The following is a 14,384-nucleotide window of genomic DNA, read 5'->3' on the forward strand; positions in this document are numbered from 1 at the left end:
GGAAGTGCTCGCTGCTGGCGGGAAATATGCTCCTGGAAGGAAGGAGGTTGGGAAAGGACTGTTTACATCGTCGTCCTGCTCGCTCACTGATCTCTTCACTTTCTTTCTACCATGAAGGCTGAAATAGACAAAATTATTTCCTTATCAGATGGCGACAGTTTTGGGGAACTTCAAAAATACTTGTCCTCCCTCACGGAAGGAAAGGTAACTAGGCAGTGTTGACAATTACACAGTCAGCATTGATCGTTCTAATGCTCACCAGGTACGTAATGTAAAAATACTCTTTTGTTTTCAGTTGACTACACTAATTACCAAGAGTGCACTAAAGGGCAAGACGATTGGCACAATTATTAAAGCCATATTCAAAGGTAAGATCATTTGTTTATGCGAGTGTTGTTAAATAATATATTTATGTAGCATTTGCGTTTCTTATCTGCACCCTAGTGTAGTTTGTTGTCATTTAGTCATTCTCATTTTATTTTAGGTTCGCCACCTGGTTCGACTGAAGGGTCAAAACGCAGACTGCTGCTTTATCAACATTGCATCCCTCTTTGTGAGTCTGGTGACCTCCAAAGTGAAGTGGCAGCTGATATCATTGGACTGCTCATGCTGGAGGTACAAAAGTTTGTATTAATATAGCTGTTGTCCATTATTGATAAAGTGAAGGTTTAGATTTGTAGTAATTTATTGCACAAGAGCATTACACTTTCACGTCAAATATAATGTTTGAGGAAACTTTTTATTTTATCCATTACCAAATTTGCTAAGTGTTTTTTTTTTTTTAATTGCACCAGACTAGCTGTTGTACATATTTTTCTATTTCTTATTTCGATCCTGTTGTGTAAATGTAGACACACACTCTGGTTGGACCCTCTCTTGCAAAACTAGCAGAGCTATTTGTTGAAGAAATCAAGGCAGGAAAAATCGGCAATGGCAAGTCATTGGAACTATTTCCTACTGTACTTACTGCCATGGCAGCTTGTGAAACATTGACATACGGCAAAGGTTAGTACAAATAGTGGATGCTTAATGTTAGTACACAGTACATGCGATTCACACATTTTTCTTAAATATGTTTTCTGTCATATTTTTTTATTTTATTTTTAACTACAGGTGAGCTCAGTGGTGAGCAATACAAGAAACAGCTGATCAACAGCCTCTGCTCAAGCAGGTGATCTATTTTTATTAAAAGAAACCCTGTGCACTAGGGGTGTGAATTGCCTAGTACCTGACGATTCGATCCGTATCACGATTCATAGGTCACGATGCGATTCGATACCGATTAATCCCGATATGGATTTATGGATTGTTACGATTTTTTTTTTTTACTCAGTTTAGAAAATACCATTCAGTAAACTTGTACATGTACACTAAGATTTGTATGAAAATTTATTATTTATTGATCTCAAACTTCAGTGTTATAACTGTGAGCTACTGTATTTAACAAACGGGTTGTAACATGTTTCATGTTAGAACAGCATTGAAATAAAATAGTAAGGCTTAATGTTCCATTAATATAACATTCTTCCATGCTTAAGGTGTGAAAGTTAGACGTTTTGTTGAATATTTTTTTCCATCCAAAATGGTTGTTAAAAAAAATCAATTCGGCTGCCTATTGAATCGATTCGAGAATTGCGTGCTGTAGTATCGCGATATATTGCCGAATCTATTTTTTTTTAACACCCCTACTGTGCACAAACATGTTAATTAACAGTGGCAATTTGATTAGGCTGACTAGTCAGTTACACTTTTGGTTTAAACTAACTACCATACATTCTTGTATTTATACTGCAGATGGGACTCACAATGTGTTATCCACCTGACCACAATGTTCAGGTAAAGTACAGTATTTGTTTTTCTCGCTTTATCAATATTTACCAACATGATCAAAGTTGCTCTCTGACCCTTTCGAATGCATCCGCTTCATTTTAGGGATGTGCCCTTGTCATCAGATGAGTTGCGCTTCGTGGTGGAAAAAGTGCTGCGGATGTTCAGCAAGGCCGACCTGCAAGAGATTCCGCCACTTGTTTATCAGTTGCTCTTGTTATCGTCAAAGGTAGAAAGACGTGTGTGACAGGTATGTATTGCAATGAAGTCCTCTATTCAGTTCTTAATGGCCGCGCTGCACCTTGTAGGGTTGCAAGAAACAAGTCCTAGATGGAATCGTCAGTTATTTTAAGCAGCAAGACCTTCACCAGCAAGAGGAGCAGAATAAAGGAGGGTGGGTGATTTCAGCATTGCAAGTGGCACTGCATGTTAAACAACTTTTTTGTTTTGCCTCTCTCAGGAACTCTGATTTGGAAGTTCAGTCCATTCCACAAGACCAATTAAGACACGTGGAGGGCACTGTTATCCTCCACATTGTTTTTGCTGTGAGGCTTGACCATGAACTTGGAAGAGAATTCCTGAAAAACGTCAAGGTACCTCATGTGGCACTTACTGAAATTGATACATAATCTAATGAATACATTTCATGGATGTCTTAAATCATTCTTTTCTACCAGGCTTCATATGGGGACCTTTGCCCTTTCAGTGTCGCCCTATTGCTCTCTGTTGCACGCATCCAGCGCTATGAGGAGCAGGTCAGAAGTGCTTGCGGCACTCCTTCCTTATTTTCATCTTGTCTGCTTATTCATTACCTTTCCCAATTTTTTTGTATTCGTTAGGTGTTTGAACTTTTCAAGGGGACAATTATCAAGGGCTTCAAAGATAAGCAGCTGCTGCTGGGGTCCAAGTTCCTGCAGGACCTCCTGCCTGGTCATTGTAGAATTGCTGAGATGATTTTGGACACGGTGAAGAGCAGGTGTGAGCAGTTACATCTCATGTGTTCATTGTATTATATGCATTTCTACAAATTGCTCTGTGTCGAACGTCTGCGTAGGGCTGGGCATCGATTCTAATTTCCTCAATCGATTCGTTTGATTCACAAGTGTTCAGTTTGATTCGATTACCATTTTTCCCCGATTCGATTCACTTCACCTTAATTCAATAATTGATTAATTATAGAACATCAATTCTTCTTGGACATGGCAAAAACTGCACAAACAGGAAATTTTGCGGCGGCACAAACTGTTTAAACAATTTAGTTTATTAATGAAAGTAACATGTGTTCTAATCACTTTACACAGCAAGGATGAGATGAAAATATTTTCATCATTCTAACTCAATAATTGTAAATATAAATGTAAAAAAATAAACTATTTTGTCTTAAAGTGGAAAAAGTCAGGTTTTTCAAAAAAGGAAAATCGATTCAATATCAATTATTTATTTTATTTTTTTACCTGTTTTTTTTTTAAAACCCTTTTTTAAACCCTGGGTCTTGCGGTCCAGTGAATTGATGTATGGATGAATTATGTAATCTGTTCCTGTTACCTTATGTTAACTATACAGGCAATGAAATCATGTGCGCTAGAAATGTGGTGACAAATGGGGAGAGGAACTAAATTGCTTCATTTAAGGACCACATGCACCTCCCAATGTGGAGTCCTTTCTGACCTTCTTTTATTATGACATTCTCTGTGTTAATTTTAGGCATATTGCCCCAAGCAGCTCAGAAATAGATGCGTTTCCAATACTCAGCAACCTCCCAGGTGTTTGTGTAACTTTTTACACTGTTCCCAAATTGTATGTTTGCCATTCAGTTCCAGTGACTTTTTGAGTGGGTGTGATGGTTTTTTTTTTCTAACCATGCTTCAACCTCACAAATCTGCCTCATGTGTTTTCTAATTCGGTCACAAGCAATCACACTTCTGCTATGTTCACATGGATGGAGTATAAAAATAGTTGATTGTAGTAAAAAAACAAACAAACAAAAATATTTGTATGGGTCTTTTTGTGCAGTGTCTTTGGATGGGATCATGTGACCCAGGGTCTGGTCCAGCTCGGTTTCTTTCTCCTAGATACATTTGGACCCAAACCCGGACCGTTTGGAAAGACAACAGAAGGTTCTGCTACTGTGGCTCGGACCCCAACTCAGCTGGCATGTAAGCTTGGAGGTCAAGTGCTCCTCCAGGGCTTTAAGGTAACATTTCGTTTTCTTTGTAATACAGTATTTGTCCTTGTTTACTGTACATTCTTACTCTGATGTGTTTTTGCCCTGCAAGATGCACGAGGCAATCAGAGGCGAGATACTGGAGCAAGTTCTGAATCGACTGGTCACAAAGACCGCCTCACCTGTCAATCATTTTTTAGGTAACACTTCCACTTTTCAGTTTCCACATCATTATGTATTACACTGTCACCTTTGGAAAGGAAGATTTTTCTTTTTGATACAGATATTATTATTATTATTATTATTATTATTATTAATATTAATTCAATCTGGTGTAATAACCTTATTTATTGATTGATTGAATTATTTTTGTATTTTATGATCTGTTCTTATTGCTGCTGGACATGTAAATTTCCCAGAGGGAGCCATCTGAAAGGGATCAATAAAGTCAAGTCTAAGTCTAAGTTGTATTCAATCTCATATTGTGCAAGTGCATAATGTTGTGGCTGTTAAGTGTAGTGCTTAAAATAAAATGTGCTGTGTCTTCAGAGCTCTTCTCAGACATTGTAACCTCTGCTCCAATGATATTGCTGGAGTCATCCTCCAAGGTTACCGAGACATTTGACCATCTGTCATACCTCCCGCTACCCACCGTGCAGGGATTTCTAAAAGCTCTCCAGGTATGAAATACACACAGCAGACCTTCACATACACAAAAACACGCGTAAAATGTTGTCACTGTTTGACTTCCAGCCACTGCTGAAGGTTAGCATGTCCATGAAAGATGCGTTGATTCTGGTTCTCCGCAAGGCCATGTTTTCAAGGTATATGAACACATTCCATTTTGTGCTTTGTTGCCCATTTGAGCCATAGTCACCATATGTTTCACTTTGGTGTTGGCTTGTGTAATTTCTGCGCAAAAGACTGAATGGGCATCTCCTCGTTAAAAATCTGTCGTGATTCTTTACCAGCCAACTGGATGGACGGAAGTCAGCTGTAACTGGCTTCTTGTTGCTGTTGAAGAACTTCAAAGTGCTGGGCAGCCTGGCCTCCAGCCAATGCAGCCAGACCATTTCCTCCAGCCAAGTCTGTAGTTCCTTCATACAGTATTTCATAGGGGTGTTAAAAAAAATCGATTCGGCGATATATCGCGATACTACATCGCGCGATTCTCGAATCGATTCAATAATCGGCAGAATCGATTTTTTTTTTCTTTTTTTTTTTAGGATTCACACCTTGAGCATGGAAGAATGTTATATGAACGGCACATTAAGCCTTAATATTTTTATTTTAATGCTGTTCAAATGTGAAACAGATTGCAAACTGTTTGTGTACAGTGGCTCACGGTTATAAGCCTCAAGTTTTAGATAAATATATTCATACAAATCTTACAGTGTACATGTACAAATTTACTGATAGTATTTTCTAAATTTGAATGGAAAAAAATCGCAACAATCGACTTATAAATTCGTATCGGGATTAATCGGTATCGAATCGTGACCATTCGTATCGGGATTAATCGGTATCGAATCGAATCGTGACCTGTGAATCGTGATACGAATCGAATCGTCAGGTACTAGGCAATTCACACCCCTAGTATTTCATATGCGTTTTCAACTGATCAGATTCATACTACTGCCTGAAATTGTTGAACGTGCTTGAATTATGTTGCTGAATTTCTTAACTATGGACAGTATGTTATCAATCATCACCAAGAGACCCGATAACCCTTAAAATGTGAAAAAAAATGCATACTACTATGGTCTCTTTGAAAGTATTTGAAGTGAAAGCTATATCATAATAAATAAAGGCGAAATACAATAATCTATGCACAGTGTATATTTGGTACATGACTTGACTTCTGACAGATGCTCAACTGTCTTCCCGTAAACCCAACTAGATCCAAGTGGATGTTCATTCTCGATATAACGCTGCTGCCAATGAGGCCTTCTGTCTGGAAATCTTGAGCAGCCTGCGACGTTGTCTTGGCCAACAGGCTGATGTGCGCCTTATGCTCTATGAGGTTTGTGCTGCTCTTCAAAGCCTTTTTCCAATTCATGTTATTGCCAATACATTTTCCATGAGGATGGACAGCGATTTGTATTTGAAAACCTGAGCATGTGGCATTACATTGACCCCTGACATGCCAAAAGTCACAAAAACATAATGTTCCATTACATTGTAAAAGAAATGTGAAAGAAGTCTACCTTTTTATGACTGTGACGTTTTGACGGACGTGTTCTTCAGGGCTTCTATGATGTTCTTCGCCGAAACTCCCAACTTGCAAGTTCCATCATGCAGACGCTTTTCTCACAGGTATGAACGTCTACTATTCTGACCTTCTTATCATGTTACATGCATTCTTTTTTTGCTTACACATTTTGTTGTTTCCTAGTTGAAGAGATACTACGAACCCGAACAAGATCTCTTGCCCCCGGTGAAACTGCATCCGTGTATCACAGCGAACGGAGAACAGATCCACCTTCAGGAGCCTCTGGTACTGTTGAGTTTTAGTGATGCTGATTTTCTGTTTTTGAGTTGCTTTTGGTCATAAATGATCACTGACCAGTGGGTGAACGGACAATAGGGTTGATCTCAAATGAGGTCACATTTTCCTTATTAATATGCATGAGTCGGACAAAAAATAACAGAGTAGGAAACACGTGTACACATCATTTCGGAAGAGAACGACGTCCCAGGCGTCAAATTTTAACATGGTTCAATCGACAAACACACTTTGGAACAGCCTAAACTAGGGGTGTGCCAAAAAATCGATTCATAAAAGAATCGAGATTCTCATTTATTAATCGAATCGAATCGAAATTGATATCCAAAAATCGATTTTATTTAAATTAGAAATGAAGAAGAAGGGAAAACGGCAGTTGTAGCCCACATGCTGTTTTTGTGGAAAAAGGCACCCACAATACAAAATTAATAAATGTTCAAAAAACAAACAAACAAACAAACAAAAAACTTTGTCTCTATTTGTCATTTTGTCTTGCAAAGCAGACTGGAGTCGATCATGACAATGTTGTGCATATCTGTAAATTGAAGCAGAAATCATTTGTCAATCAAATCATTTTGAATTGAAAATCGTTTGAATCGAAAATCGATTCTGAATCGAATTGTAGACCCAAAAATTGTAATCTAATCGAATCGGGGGACAGTCAAAGATTCCCAGCCCGAGCCTAAACAGTGGTTGACATGCAGAGACCTCAAAGTGGGCAGAAAGAAGCAGTTTTAGAAGAAAGGTAAAATTTATTGTATACTGTATTCATTGCTGGCACTCTGGTGCAGTCTAGATGACTACTAACATCATGTGGGTCGCTAATTTTCATGAAAACGAAACACATTCAAGTCACGATTTTCATTTGAAGATTTTAAGCCTAACTTTGGGCTGTTACTTCTGTCTAGTTACTTTTGGTAAAGTGGCATGGTGACACAGTAACCGCTCACATCTTAGTGACACTGATCAACTAGCATGTTGTAGGCATTGGGTCCTATAGCGCTGATCCATTCATTTTCTCATCTAAGCAGCAGTGGCTTTCACAGGTAAACTCGAGGTATTTTTGGTGTATTTACACCATGATGTATAGTAGCTAGCATGTTGTAGCAGGCAGCTAGCAAGGCTAACGCTGAGAACACAGACGATAAACATACCTGCAGTCACTAATATTGGGTCTGGATTTTCAGCTGCTGGACCATTTCCACTGTCGAAATGTAGAGAGCACATATAGGTGTCTTGGATGACATTTTTGTGAAAATCACTGCCGTTTAATTGTACATGTTTGAACCTAGCATTCATTCGATCCCGGTCACAACATCGCCAGTCATACCGGCAAACACCAAAGCAGCAGAGGTGGGTTGTAACCGTCTGTTAAGTATATTATGGTGAAATAGCGAGTCAGTTCACAAGTTTTGGCTTGTACGAATACACTCTGGCTGTGTTTCTTGTCCGGAAATCAACTGGCCACGCCCATGCGCTGTTCTAAAAATAGTAGTTTGGGCGTAATTGTAAACATGTCAAAGAATAGAAGCCTTAATATGTAATTTATTCTGTATCTCCTATGTAAATCCTTTTCTATCTCAGGCCCACCTGGTATGCTGTACCGTACAGTGCCTGTTGTGGCTTACAAATATGCGTCGATCAGCCAAAATCAGCGCTTACGACAGTGATGATAATGATGATGATGATGACGAGGATGAGGGATACCAGTCCGAGCTACAGGCTATACTAGAGAGCATCACAAAACGCATGCTCAAAAGTGAAATGGAAGACTTTGAACTGGTACGCACGCATATCTTTTTCAAACATTATGCTACAAATGAAAATGGTTATTATGAACCAAATTGGCATTGATTGGCAAGAGTCAGTTACCTCTCACCGTCCCAGCAATGCCGTATTCTGTTTCATCAGGACAAGTCGGCAGAATTCTCCACTGTATCCAGTGTTGGTGTGAAGAATAATATCTATGCTGTGCTGGTGATAGGACTCTATGAGGTCCTCTTGGAGTACAACTTTGTCAAAGGCAATTACAGGTATTTGTCACTTCCCGTTTTTGGTGTTACATTAATTATCATGTGGAAATGTCACTTTTGGAAACTATGACCTTTTTAGTAAAAGGGCCTTTGAGGAGCTGTTGGAGCTGTTTAACCGCTACCACAAGTTGTGTGAAATCCTGAAGGAGAAATCCGGAAAAGGTCGGCAGCCTTCAAGCAAGATTCCTCGAAGTTTACTCTCAATGGGTTTTATATCAACTCTGCTCACTGCGCTCTTTAGGTAAGTATGCTCATTATGTATTCCACGCTTGTGGTCAAGACCAGAAGTCATCCAACATTTAGAAAGTTTGAGCTACTTGTTGGGTACTGATTAATTTGAAGGGCTACACACACTTCTCATATAACAAATTTGTTTAGGTTAATACATTTTAATATTATGTTATTATTGATAATTAATTATAGTCATATATGACAAGACATGAATGATTTTTTACAATAATTAGGCAACAGATAAATATCATTAGGCAACACTTTATTTGTATTAATCTCTGCCAGTGTTCACATTTTCAAATGATGACTTCTACAACATTCCTACAAAATTTGAATGTTCCATCAATAGTGAGTTATTTTTAGAACAGGCCCGCGGGCTACTCATGTGGTCATAATAACGACAACAATTTAGAGCCTTTACTGAGATCTCAAATAGTGGGCGCTTAATTGAGTATTCTGTGATTTCAACATATCAACAGTAATTGCTCACTGATCTCTGAAGCCCTTCAAGAAAGAAGACTGATTATCTTCTGTTTTTAATCTAAATAAAACATTTGCAAACATCTGTTTTTACTTTGGAAAACAATGACTGAACCTGTAACATAGTACAACATCAACCAACCCCCCCCCCCTTTTTTTAAATCACTATACGAATATGTAAAATGTAATAGACATTAAAGCAAAATTAAAATGAATTCGATTAATCGATTGAATAATTGATAGATCAATCAATTCTAAAAATATTCGATAGTGAGTGCTAGAGCGGTTTGATACTGGAAGTATCTTCCCTCATACCCACGTTGTTATGGTTAAAATACTAATCTTTAAAATGAAACTAATAAAACAATAATTGGAAAATAAATGTCATATAACCCTGTACATTATATAAATGGATGATGTGATAAAATGTTGATCTATTTGAAAGGATATAGAAATGACGTTGTAATTAAGATGTCAGTTGCAGGCTCCATTCATGTTTATTTTTATTTATTTATGTTGACCACTTTTATTTTATGTCATCCTCCGATCCAGCTACATTTGTAAGAAGTGGTATTGAATTGTTTTGTTCTATTGTTTTGTTATTATCGTATTGGTGTGGAGGAGCAGGATGTTATCAGTAATGGTTGAAAAAAAACAGTTGATTTCTAGCTGAATAACGCTTCAGATGACCTATTACCAACAACAGGTCACATTGTGATGTTTCGAATAAAATGTTGTCAAGTTGCACAAGAAGGCATGCTCAGGTACTGCTGTAGTTACTGTTTTCATTGTATTGTTTGATGTTTATGGCCCAGAAGTGTTTTTCTATATCAATTCTGACTCTGATCCTGCGTTAGCTTAGGCGAGATAGACTATGGCATAGCAAGGAAGTTGCACACAAACAAACAGACTGTCCTTGGCGGAGGTAATAAAGATGCACTATTGCGGCTTTCAGAGAAAACTCCCAGAGCAGAGAGGAAGCGCTCACCGTGCTGCGCTCCAGTGGAGAATTTGTTCGTTATGCGCTTTGCGTGGCTGTGCACAAGATCCAGCAGCTGGAAGATAACGGAGTTACAGATGGCCCAGATGGCCAAAGTTCAGATTTGACTTTCCGCTTCTTGTGTGAAATGGCAAGGTAGGAATCCTGCAACTCTATTATCTGGGGAAGATCTGTCCACCAAGAATGTCCAACTGTAACGTGCTGACCGTTTTACAGCGTGCTGATGTGGCGGTATACCAACGTCCCCGGCGCAGCAGAGCATGCTGGGAAGAAAGAAAAGCGGTCCAGCCTGTCACAATTGAGCCTGGAAGGTCTTCTTGGGATATTCACTGCCTGCCAGCAGCGCTACCCGGACAAGATGACCAAGCTTCTCTCATCCATTGGTTAGACTCGCACACAATCACTCAAAATGAATGAACAGTCGGCAGTCATTCCATTGCATTCGGTCGATCTTCTAGACAACTCGGAGGATGTTGCTGAGCCAGAAGACTGTGAACAGATGAAGTATTGTTACATCCGTCAATTTCAGGTATTTTTTTTTCTTCTCTGCATGCTTTCCTTGATTTTCTTCCTACAGTCCAAAAACTGTTAATTGAAGACTCAAGTGAATGTGAATGAGAGTGTGAATGTCTCTCTATGTGCCCTGTGATTGGTTGGTAACCAGTTCATGTTATACCCAGCTTTTCGCCCAGTCAGCAGGATTAACTCATTCAAACCCCAAAACGGGAAAATAATTTTAATGCTCGTTTTTAACGTTTTTAATGCTCTGTCCTTCACTCCCAAAAACGTCTTTATACGTTTTTGTTTTTTTTAATGCAAGAGCATACAGAAAGAAGGCTCTGATGTCGCTTCTGACATGAACAGGTGGCTTAAAGCAATGGTAGTTATTACAAAAAAAGGGCAGCAAGGTATAAGAGATCAGCAGGGCCATGTTGCAACAAGCTCTTTTTGACGGTGGAATGTGAATATCGATGAAACTTAGCTATATTCTATTGCTAGTTGCTGAAAAACAGAAACAGATACAAATATGTTTTTTCTTGGTGAAAGAAGAGACTCTAATTATATTCTGTGGGCCTTGCAAAATCAGTCAAAATCCAGTAAAACATCCGGGAGCGAAGGGGGTCGCTTCGGTGAAAATGGCTGCAAGTGAATGAGTTAAGATCCAGCTCAGCAGTAGATGTATTGTTTGAACATGTACGCTGTTTATCCATTGTTCTCGTTCTCGTCAACAGAGAGCGCTATTTACCCAGTTGAGTGGAGGAGAGGAGGAATTTAACAGCAAAGAAGCTCAGCTTTTGGTCAATATTTTGAGTGTGCTTTCACTCCAGCTAAAACCTTCTTCTAAACAGGCACGTATGCAATTATGAAATGCTCATATGACAAATACGTACTTGGTCTACTAACATCCGCATCAAATAAACAGTTTGCTCAGATGATCACATGGACAGTGAAAATCTGCAAGGAGACCAATTTTGGTGAGTCAAACTACCAGCGAGCTTCATTGGCTTAGTTTTGATGGGTTGGACTAAAACGTCTCCTTGTTTTTAGAGGACTCTGCTTTGTCCAAGGGGCTGCTCTCACTTCTCTTCAGCCTGCATGTTCTTTTTAAGAGCCCCGCCAGCTTGTTGCTCGAACTCTGTCAGGACATCCATAGCCACCTCGGAGATATTGATCAGGTGCGGCATTAAATTGTGAGGACGAGGTCTAGAAAATGGATGGACGCACATTGCACAGTATCATTACCAGCTTCATTTTATATTGTTTTTTCTTGCCAGGATGTCGAGGTAGAAAAGCAGTCTCACTTTGCTATTGTCAAAATGAAAACGTCAACGACAGCAGCAGTAAGTGCTTTCTTTATTTTGTCCTCCAACTTCTGAAGTCATTCAATTGTCAGAATAGAATGTTTGTTATCTCCAACTGCAGCTGCAGGTCCTGTCTCAAGTGGACAAGGTGCTCGATGAAGTGGACTGGCTTATTGGCAGAAAGAAAAGCCAGATGGCTTCTGACAAATCGGGCCCTGGTAGGGAGGCTTTTACACTGATGCTCACTGACAAGTTTACAGTTAAGGGTGGACCATGGATGTGTTCTTGTCTGTGAATAACAGCAACATTGATGGGGGCTTTGTTATGTTTCTTCCAAATAGACGAAGCTACACAGTCTGCTGGTCATCAGGATCCTGCGGAGAAAGCAGTGACACTGCAGCTTGGAACCCTTCTGACTGCACTGAACGAGTTGGTCCAGACCGCTTTGCAGCTCGGAACCTGCACCATCACGTTGCTCAGAGTGCTGAGTCGCACTTACGCCATCCTCACCACGCTAGTTAAATATGTGTGTATTTGTTTACTTATTATTAGGGTTGCAACATTCCGGGAATTTGCACCAGTTCAAAACTTGGAATTAATGGGAATAAGAATAAAGCTACTAAATTGAAGGTTGACTCCTAATAAGAACCTAACGTTGACCTCAATTCTCAATTCACATTTTAAAACAGTTTTCATTTAGGATGCTTCCACAGTTCCCCATCTTAGTTTGAAATTATTTTTTATAGTTCAATTCTAGATGTATTGTATCCATTTTGATATGAATGCATTTTCTTCCCATTTTTAGTACATTCAAGTTTGTGCCATTCAGAGTGGTCAATTACCTTCACGCTTTGAGAAGCTGGTGAGTCTTGGCAACAATGTATGAGTTTTGCACTACAGACGATGGCATGATTATTTATTTTGTTTATTTTTATGTGCCAATGCAGGTCAAGCTCTCTGGTTCCCATCTGACTCCACAATGCTACTTTTTCATCACATACGTTCAGGTGCAAACAGATACAAATTCCCAAAACCAGTCTTCGCATAGTTTCCGCACCATTTGTGGTTTAATAAACACTTTTGATAAATGTTTTTTATTAATTCTCTTCAGGGGGGAGAGTCAAGTGCTGGAGGGGCAGGCAAGAAGAAAAAGAAGATTGAAGTGAACATTGCTGCCACTGTAAGCATCTTTTAGTGATGGACAAATGAAGCTTCATGAAGCACTGGTGATGTTTTTTTGACTCCTCTAGATGGCACTTTTGGGTTAAAGATACAGTGGAAATGTAATCCATTTATTGCCTTTAGCTTTAAACCAGGAGCACAATCGAGTGAAGTAATATATATATATATATATTGCCAGTGCTTCATGAAGCTTCATTTCCCAATTACTACACACTAGGGATGGGGGGGCCCAAAATTTGGTGCGACAACTCTGCCCAGCCCATCTCTATATATCATGATACATACATTTTATAACACATTTTAATTTTTATTTATAAATGTGTATAAACTTACTGGAAAATGTACATTTCAAAGTATGAATACACCCATTTTACTTCCTGGGTAGGCAAAACTTCTACGTCAGACAAAGGCCATTCCCAACCTTATCTTCAGCATTGAACAGTATGAGAAATACATCATCACACTCTCAAAGAAGTCAAAGGTACGTGTGAATGTCTATTGAGAAAAAAAAAATGTAAAAGAAAACAAAATGAGCAAATTTCAACAACGTGCATTGTCCAGGTAAATCTGATGCAATACATGAAGTTGAGCACCTCGAGAGATTTCCGCATCAATGCTGCTACTCTGGACGCAGCCCTGCAGGAGCAGGATGACACCGTGGAGGTAAGCGTCATCGCCACACGAGGGGCATCCATCTGTCCCGACCTGCTTTCAGCGTTTGCATTTGATTCTGGTCCTTTAAGGGCGAGTCACAAGATGTGGAAGCGACTCAAGAACCCAAACAGAAGAGGAAGCGGAAACAATGAGCTGCTCCATTTGATTACAAGCATCTCCTGTTTGCATATGTTGATGAGCCTCCAGACATTTCGTGTTCTAATGTCACTTTGCCTGCTCCATAAGATTTTGTCTTCCTTTACTGAGGGAGCCTTTGGTGACGTCAACTATTTGGTAGATGTCCAAGGCTTCACCTGAAAGCACATTTCTTATATTAATGTTTTGTCCTGTTATTAGTTCACTTACGGACAAACACTATATTTAGCATATTTTGGATGTTCTCCTATGGCTGACATTAAAACTGTTATAATATATCATGATGTTCACGTGATCAGTTTGTACTTCTGCTATTCATTTTGTAATTTCATGTTTAAAAGCAGTTTAA

At 39.2% G+C, this 14,384-nt stretch overlaps 1 protein-coding gene across 3 annotated transcripts; it reads left to right on the forward strand.

Annotated features, from left to right (window-relative positions):
• Positions 1–24: 24 nt before the first annotated feature.
• LOC144015997 (Fanconi anemia group I protein-like) lies at positions 25–14,314 on the forward strand. Of its 3 annotated transcripts, XM_077516563.1 has the most exons (37): positions 25–204; positions 296–368; positions 485–615; positions 852–1,005; positions 1,114–1,171; positions 1,795–1,836; positions 1,933–2,056; positions 2,136–2,221; positions 2,288–2,420; positions 2,505–2,582; positions 2,667–2,803; positions 3,841–4,021; positions 4,104–4,191; positions 4,541–4,671; positions 4,745–4,815; positions 4,963–5,077; positions 5,892–6,014; positions 6,239–6,307; positions 6,387–6,488; positions 8,082–8,279; positions 8,409–8,530; positions 8,610–8,771; positions 10,197–10,376; positions 10,458–10,624; positions 10,700–10,770; positions 11,474–11,590; positions 11,665–11,716; positions 11,790–11,917; positions 12,017–12,082; positions 12,165–12,261; positions 12,385–12,569; positions 12,849–12,905; positions 12,991–13,050; positions 13,155–13,223; positions 13,611–13,706; positions 13,787–13,888; positions 13,969–14,158. In XM_077516563.1, the coding sequence occupies exons 1-37, from the start codon at positions 112–114 to the stop codon at positions 14,029–14,031; spliced, it is 3,981 nt and encodes a 1,326-aa protein (XP_077372689.1). In that variant the 5' UTR covers positions 25–111; the 3' UTR covers positions 14,032–14,158. The 3 variants fall into 3 exon arrangements, 2 of the variants coding, with proteins under 2 accessions (XP_077372689.1, XP_077372688.1); XM_077516562.1 differs by having other exon boundaries at positions 13,787–14,314; XR_013282822.1 differs by lacking the exons at positions 12,991–13,050; positions 13,155–13,223; positions 13,611–13,706; positions 13,787–13,888; positions 13,969–14,158 and having other exon boundaries at positions 12,165–12,302.
• The last annotated feature ends 70 nt before the right edge of the window (positions 14,315–14,384 follow it).

The sequence above is a fragment of the Festucalex cinctus genome, chromosome 3 (genome assembly GCF_051991245.1).
Source record: "Festucalex cinctus isolate MCC-2025b chromosome 3, RoL_Fcin_1.0, whole genome shotgun sequence".
Lineage (NCBI taxonomy): Eukaryota > Metazoa > Chordata > Actinopteri > Syngnathiformes > Syngnathidae > Festucalex > Festucalex cinctus.